Genomic DNA, 7,644 nt, shown 5'->3' with positions numbered 1-7,644 from the left:
CTTTCTCAACATAGAGATACATAAAGGTTCTGTTATGGATTTAATTTAATTTTATCTCTCTTTCTTTCCTTTCTTTCTTTCTTTCTCTTCTTTTCTTTCTTTCTTTCTTTCTTTCTTTCTTTCTTTCTTTCTTTCTTTCTTTCTTTCTTTCTTTCTTTCTTTCTTTCTTTCTTTCTTTCTTTCTTTCTTTCTTTCTTTCTTTCTTTCTTTCTTTCTTTCTTTCTTTCTTTCTTTCTTTCTTTCTTTCTTTCTTTCTTTCTTTCTTTCTTTCTTTTTGCTGCAAAAACCTTTATTTCATTTGGTCCAAGGCTTGGGAAGGTCCCCGGGGTGGTTAGTTAGGAAGTTGCCCATGGCTAGAGGGAGAGGCTCAGGTGGAAACCCTGATGTCACGCGATGCACAGATGGCCTCCAGAGGCTGCTGGACTCTGGGGTCCTCTAATCGTGCTTGAGGGTGAGACGTTCGAAGAGATACTCGCCCAGCCCGGCCTGAGGGGAAGCCAGCCTGCGGAGGTTGGTTAGGTGGTCACCTATCTTCTTGATGAGCTTCACCTCTTCACCCAGGGAGTGGTTCTCTAGGAAGTCACAGAGATGGGGGTCTGTGCGTGCAGAACCCAAGGCATGAAGATCCAAAATGGCTTGGTTCAGGTTCTTCTCCAGGTTCAGGGCGGCTTCCATGGCTTCCATGGCTTCCACGGTTTTACCCCACTCATTTTCAGAAGGCTTCTGCACATCCTGGAACAGCGCGCGGCCGCTGCGCTGGTTCTGCCTCTTCAGGAGGCGGTTGGCGCCCTCACACTTCTCCGCCAGCTCGCGGAACAAGTGGCCCAGGAGACGGGCGAGAAGATAAGGGTCAGTGGTTGTGAGTGGAGAGGCGATCCGAAGGCAGCTGGTGGTGGAAAAGAGGAGTCCCCGGGTCTGTTCCGTCCAAACACTGTTGAAGCAAGACACAGATCCGCGGGACTGGCGCGTGCTGCTCAACTTTTATGTTTTCTATGTGATCTTCATGCAGAATATATAAAGACAAAGATGGAAAGGGAGGAAACAGACTTGCTTCTTTCTTGCTCCTTGTCAGTCCAGCAGCCATGATGACCAATAAAAAGGGCAAGCTCCCGCTATACGCTCTGGTTTTACCTTTCTTTTCATTATTTCATTTAACTGTCTGGACAGAGCGAAGATCTGGTATTAATTAGATTTACAGATAAGACAACTGGAGTCTCCTAAAGGTCATATAAATTAGCTGAGTTAGGATCCAAACCCAGCCAAGAGAAGAGTATGTCCTTGTCAGAAGTTGCTGTGGACTTGATGAATTTGATGAAACAAGAAAATAAAACTTGATGTCTGAAGAATTAAGGGTGAAAGTGGGGCCTAAAAATTAAAGATAAGGGAGGGAAGTCTGATGGAACGGTTTCTGCAAAACTTCCAGATTTGATTTGCACAATATCATTTTATCTTTTTTTTAATATCCTTTAGGTTCGTCTCCATGTTCTATTATATATTTAATTTCTCGGGGACCTTTTTATTAAACCTCAGCTTCTCTATCTTTAAAAGCAATTTGATTTTATTCTTCTGGTCAAATTTCATTGCTCAAACTGGAGTCCCCTTTTATCCCAGCCTCTTTGTTGGGATGTTGCTGCTGCTGCTGCTGCTGCATGGAGATTAGGGTCTCTTTCCAACCGAGTTGGGGAAGCTAAACAATAGCTGCCTAAATCATGGCATGGACTGTGCATTAGATAATCTGCAACCACTGTTCTGGTACGTTGTTCAAGACTAATTTCTTTTCTTTTTTTCAACCCACTTTTAAACATTTAGAGGAGGCCTTGCTTTCTCCACATCCCTAAACATGATGGCCCCTGTCCAGACTCAACTTTGATGTGGAGATTAGGTGAAAGGGTAGATCTTGGCATCATTATCTATATGGTGTGGGATGATAAATGTACCTCCAGGCCTCTGGGCTTGGACTGTATTCTTAAGCTTCAATCTCATTTCTGGATCCTGGGGAAGAAGCAGGGAATGGTTCATGCCTATTTTTCCCCTGTTATTTACAAAAACAGACTTCAGGATTTTTTTTTCCATTTCTCACTGCTTACTTCTTCAATTTCTAAATGGATGCAGTATTTGTAGGGCAGAACTCTAGAGTGGACCGTTGATATTCTTGATGCCTACTCCCCACTCTGAAAGATGGCACCTCCTGTGATGGATAGGGCCTCTCCCAGTCTTCCCGCAGACAGTCCAGCTGTTTCCCTGGGTTCTTTTTATCTTTCTATATTTACAGAACAATGGGGGTGAGGTTAGAAAGAGTGATTTTCTTGCCTTAGGGGTCACCTGGCAAGTTTCATTAGGAGGCTTCCTTTGTTTTCTCATTGAAAGTCTTTTTTTGATAACATTGTGAGCTGGGTTCTGATGCACATGCCTGTAATCCTAGCTATTAGGGGAGATGAGATTAGAAGGGTCATTGTTTGAGGATATCAGGTAGACATGCAAGACTCCTTCCCAACCAATAGCAGGCCATGGTGGCCCATGTCCCGCTGTCATTCCAGCTACATAAGAGCCTGAGATCAAGAGGATTGAGGTTCTGTGACATCCTGGGCACAAAAGTCCACATGCCTCCATCTCAATGGAAGAAGCCAGCATGGTGGTGTGTGCCTGTTGTTTCAGCTATAGTGGGAAGTGAAAATTAGGCAGATTGTGGCCCATGTGCATCTGGGAAGAAAGTGAAACCATATCTAAAAATTAGCCAGTGTGTAAAAGGGGTCCAGGTGTGGCTCACTAGTAGAAGTGCCTGACTACCAAGCTTGAGGTTTGAGTTCAAACCCCAGTATTGCCAGAAGAAAATTAGTTCATTTCATAGTTTGTTCTTGCCTGAGTAGGATGCTCTCAGGTTAGCTATCTGCTTTATGACTGAGTAGTTGAAACTTGATTTCTACCATTTCCCTCTGTGCATCTCATTTTTAAGTGATCCTGTGAACTAACTATCATCTTTATCCACATGTTCACAGGAACATGCAAGTGCTCTTCATTTTCTACTCATGATACCTTTGGATGTGTATTTGAGCTTCAGAAGAACTCAATGATTGTATTGGAGGATGCACACCCTAACTTCAAGTTTTCTGTACTATGAAGGAGAAAAAGAAGAAATAACAAAAGCTTTGCCCAACTGTAAGTGGCACATCACATTTCTTTGGCCAGTAGTGACATATAATGATTGAATCACTTTAATTATATTTAACATTTTTACAGTTCGGATTTTTTAATACTATGGTTTGCAGATTTATGTTTCCTTCCTTCCTCCTTCCCTCCCTCCCTCCTTTCCTTCCCTCCCTCCCTTCCTTCCTTCCTTCCTTCCTTCCTTCCTTCCTCCCTCCCTCCCTCCCTCCACCCCTCTCTTTCTTTCTTTCTTTCTTTCTCTCTCTCTTTCTCTCCCTTCCTTCCTTCCTTCCTTCCTTCCTTCCTTCCTTCCTTTCTTTCTTTCTTTCTTTCTTTCTTTCTTTCTTTCTTTCTTTCTTTCTTTCTTTCTCTCTCTCTCTTTCTATCCCTTCCTTCCTTCCTTCCTTCCTTCCTTCCTTCCTTCCTTTCTTTCTTTCTTTCTTTCTTTCTTTCTTTCTTTCTTTCTTTCTTTCTTTCTTTCTTTCTTTCTTTCTTTCTTTCTTTCTTTCTTTCTTTCTTTCTTTCTTTCTTTCTTTCACTCAGACATCCTGGATCCATTGCTTTCCTGGTCCCTAATGTTCATCTTTCAGCTCTTGGCCTTTGGCATCCTCCAGTTTTTCTTCATCTGAAGGAATGAGCAAATGAGTTCAAAATCACTTCATCTAACATTGCACTAGAAAATGAGCCCCACTACATTCACTGACAAAGCATTCACCCTTTCTCCACTCCTTATGACTTAAAAGTGAATCCTTTCTTCTTTGCCTCTTTGAAACTTAATTCCCCACTCTCCATTCCAAAATTGAAAAGGACCCAAGGCAGAGTATTTCAAATACTAGATGCTCAGCCTCAGTAACAGTTCATATTTATCACCTACCATGTCCGCCGCATGTCTGTCTTGTCTCTTGAATTTAGCTATGACTCCACTGGTAAAAATTATGTGACTCATGTCCAATTCCACATTTAGCAAAATTTCTAAAGCTTTGTTAGTATGCAGGGCAATGAATATAAAATGAGGTCTACATTCTTTATTTGGATTCAGTTTAAAGCTTTTCAAATAACACCCTCTGAAAATGTCAGAGCGTGACAAAGCAGGCCTCCCTATGGGAGACAGTGCAGCTACAGTATGCAAGGCCAGGGAAAAATACATTGTTTATCTTGTTATATTGTAACTACTTTGCCACATGAACCCTGCCCCAGTATTTATATAGATTTATGAATAGATTAAAAATGAACATGAAGGAGCTCCATGCAGTGGCTCTCACATCTGTAAATCTGGCTACTTGAGAGGAGGAGATTGGGGGATCACAGTTAGAAGCCAGCCAGGCACAAAAGTTCAGAAGACTCCCTAGCAACAAACAAAAAGCTAAGTGTTAGCTAGTAGTCAGTGGCTCATGCCTATAATCCTAACCTCCCCAAGGGGGCTACAATCAGAAGAATCACCTTTCAAAGCCAGCTCAGGAGAGTTTGCAAGATTTCATCTCCAAATAACCATGAAATGGCCAAGCTGTGGGCATGGCTCCAGTGATAGATGCTGGCTGAGCGAGCAAAGCTTGAATTCAAGTCCCAGTATGGTCCAGGCAGGGAAGAAGTATAAGATCCTATTTGAAAAAGAATGGAAGCAAAATAAGACCAGAGTGGGATTCAAATGGTAGAGTACCTGGCTGGCAAGTGCACGACTCTGAGTTCAAATTCTAGTACTATCCCTCCCAAAAATAATATCAAAAGAGAGTTTCAGATGGAAAATAATCTAGGGGAGAATGCCTAAATGAAATGATTAATGGGATCATATGTGTCCCAAATTTGACTTTTTGTTAATAAAGCTTTATTAGAATACAGTTGGACCCATTTGTACATACACTTACTTTCCAGCTACAATGGCAGAATTAACTGGCTGTAACAACCTAGTTATTATTTGTCCATTTGCAGAACACGTTTGCCAGACTCTTGTGTGAATAAATCATGAGTTTTTACTCAGAATCTCCTGCTCTCTTTCTTTCCCTCAATACTGAGGATTAATCTTAGGACCTCAGGCTTGGTAGGCAAAGCAGAAAGCAGTCTACCACTTGAGCCACACCCCAGCCTCTCTTTCTCTATCTTTACAGGTCATGATTACTCTGTGTCCCCACCCTTCCCTATGTCTCCCAGGTGTTCCAAGCTTTACTCACTGATCCCATCAGTCAAGGTGAGGTGGAGTGGTCCAGAGCTGGTCCCACAAGCTTGCCACATTAATTGGAATGATAGCTCAAGGCTAAGCCAGACATCAGCACACAGAAATAAATGCTTTAATGCCAGGGATTGTTTCAAAAATGAATATGAGATATTATTTATATCATAGGAGAAATGGATTACTGTTGATTGCTGGGAGAGAAAAATTACTCTTTTTAATAGATACTAAATAGAAAAGACATTCCTCCTCTCCTGAGTAGTTTGGCATGTGATATTGTAGCCATCTTGCCACCAATCAAAGAAAGAAAAAAAAAAAAACACTGCATGCACAGAGTTAAAATCTTAGCATGGTTGGAATCTATCTTCGGTTAACTAACCCAGGTTTTGGTGGTAATGGGTTTGAACTCATCCCAGGCTCACTCAGCTTGCTTGCTTGGCTGGTGCTCTACCACTTGAGCCATGTCTCTAGTCAGGCCTTTTGCTGGTTAATTGGAGATGAAGTCTGAAGGACTTTTCTGCCTCCACTAGCTTCAAATCTCCAGATCTGTTTCCTGAGTAGCTAGGATTACACATGTGAGCCACCAGCACCCAGCTGTTTATTCTTAAGCCACTTGGAATATAAGGTTTTCTGATGGGAGTAATATAAAAATTTTCTTGCAATAGAAACAGCCCCACTCTTATAAAAATAAATGATGGAATTTTGTACTTCTTTCATTTATTTGTAGGCTGAAAACTACCTTTATATCAGGAAAGCAACACTTCTATTTCTTTCTACCAATATCTCTCTGGTAGCTGCTTCTTGATCAGGTTGCTTAAAGGAAGAGAATCAATCCATCCCATCCAAGCTTGGGGCCCAAAAGGAGTGAACATTGTTTGTGATACTCTGGACTACTCTTTCATCTGCTCTAGTTCATGTCATTTCCATTCTTCAAGCAAAGATCAGAAAATCTATGTGTGACCTCTCAAACTTATAGCTTTTCCTTTCCTTCCTATTTGTCATCCTCAGAAAAGCCCAGTGTTCGTGTGTGTGTGTGTGTGTGTGTGTGTGTGTGTGTGTGTGTGTGTTAGTAATGGGGCTTGAACTCTGGGTCTGGGCGCTGTCTCTGGGCACTGTCTCTTAGCTTTCCTGCTTGAGGCAAGCACTCTACCACTTCCAGTTTTTGCTGATAAATTGGAGATGAGGGACTCAAGACATTTATTTATTTATTTATTTATTTATTTATTTATTTATTTATTTATTTATTTATTTATTTTAACCTAGGATGGCTTCAAAATGGAATCCTCAGATCTCAGTCTCTTGAATAGCTGGGATTACAGGCATAAATGAGCCATGGGTGCCAGGCTCCAACTTTGTTGATATGGCTGATACAACTTAATATCTTCTGCTTCTAGCCCTCTCCCTAGCTGTCTACTACACCTTTTTGCTCTTGTCTTCTCTCTACTCACACAGTGTCTCTGCCTCTTCCTTTGAGGAGCTTTGCTCTTTCATATTTTCATCCTGTTCTCTGTCCTGGGAGTCCTTTTCCACCATCCATCTACATTCATCTTACCCATCAAGTCTCAGTACTTCAATGATGACTTGAACTCTCTCTGGACTAGTTTACCTCCTGCTATTAAATTTCCAGTCATCACGTGCTTCCTATTTCCAAGTGCTCTTTTAACTGGTAAGTGTTTCTTCAATTTGATGCTCACCAGTATGTTGGATTTACTTATTTATGTGTTTTTTTTGTTTGTTTGGTACCAGTCATGGGCTTGAACTCAGGGCCTGGGCACTGTCCCTGAGCTTTTGTGCTCAAGGCTAAAGCTCTACCACTCTGGACCATAGCACCATTTCTGGCTTTTTAAAAATATATAGCTAATTGGGGATAATAGTCTCAGAGACTTTCTTTTCTATGCTTGCTTTGAACCATTGATCCTCAGATGTCAGCCTCCTGAGTAGCTAAAAGTATAGGCATAAGCCAACAATGCCTGACTCAGATCTAATTTTGGGTCACTGCTAGGTTTCAAGTTCTACTGTCTGGCACTCGATATATGACTCCAGACTAAATAAATAGTCTTGACCATTTTAAAAGATGAAGTTATGGAAACCACTTGTGCTCATGTTTAAATGGAGAGTACATTTCTAGTGACTTGTGACCAGAGACTCGAAGAGAATGCTCTATACACACTAATAAATTCTTATTCTGTGACTCTGTTTTGCCAAAAACACAGAGAAAAACAGCTTTCAAACTTGAAAACCATTCATATCTCAAAACATATCAGGCTGTCCAGCAGGCCTTCGGAACAGACTTCCTCCAAATTCTACACTTCTGCAAAGCACATGTGACCCAGGTG

The 7,644-nt window shown here is 41.5% G+C and overlaps 1 protein-coding gene across 1 annotated transcript; it reads right to left on the bottom strand.

Annotated features, from left to right (window-relative positions):
- Positions 1–222: 222 nt before the first annotated feature.
- LOC125365755 (ferritin light chain-like) lies at positions 223–4,090 on the bottom strand. Its single transcript, XM_048365990.1, has 3 exons — positions 4,019–4,090; positions 2,142–2,260; positions 223–931 (listed from the first exon to the last, which is right to left on the bottom strand). Exons 1-3 carry the CDS (start codon positions 4,088–4,090, stop codon positions 436–438), a joined length of 687 nt encoding a protein of 228 aa, XP_048221947.1. The 3' UTR covers positions 223–435.
- Between the last annotated feature and the right edge of the window lie 3,554 nt (positions 4,091–7,644).

The sequence above is a fragment of the Perognathus longimembris genome, chromosome 17 (genome assembly GCF_023159225.1).
Source record: "Perognathus longimembris pacificus isolate PPM17 chromosome 17, ASM2315922v1, whole genome shotgun sequence".
Taxonomy (NCBI): Eukaryota; Metazoa; Chordata; class Mammalia; order Rodentia; family Heteromyidae; genus Perognathus; species Perognathus longimembris.
This window is presented reverse-complemented; position numbering and strand designations above follow the sequence as displayed.

Bases quoted from the DNA above. Each gene is read 5' to 3' on its own strand.
- LOC125365755 (XM_048365990.1), bottom strand. From the start codon at position 4,090: ATGAGTCACATAATTTTTACCAGTGGAGTCATAGCTAAATTCAAGAGA. The intron at 2,261-4,018 runs GTAGGTGATAAA...CTGTAAATATAG, and splicing joins ACAGACATGCGGCGGACATG to AAAGATAAAAAGAACCCAGG. The intron at 932-2,141 runs GTCCACTCTAGA...TTGCTTCAACAG, and splicing joins AGGCATCAAGAATATCAACG to TGTTTGGACGGAACAGACCC.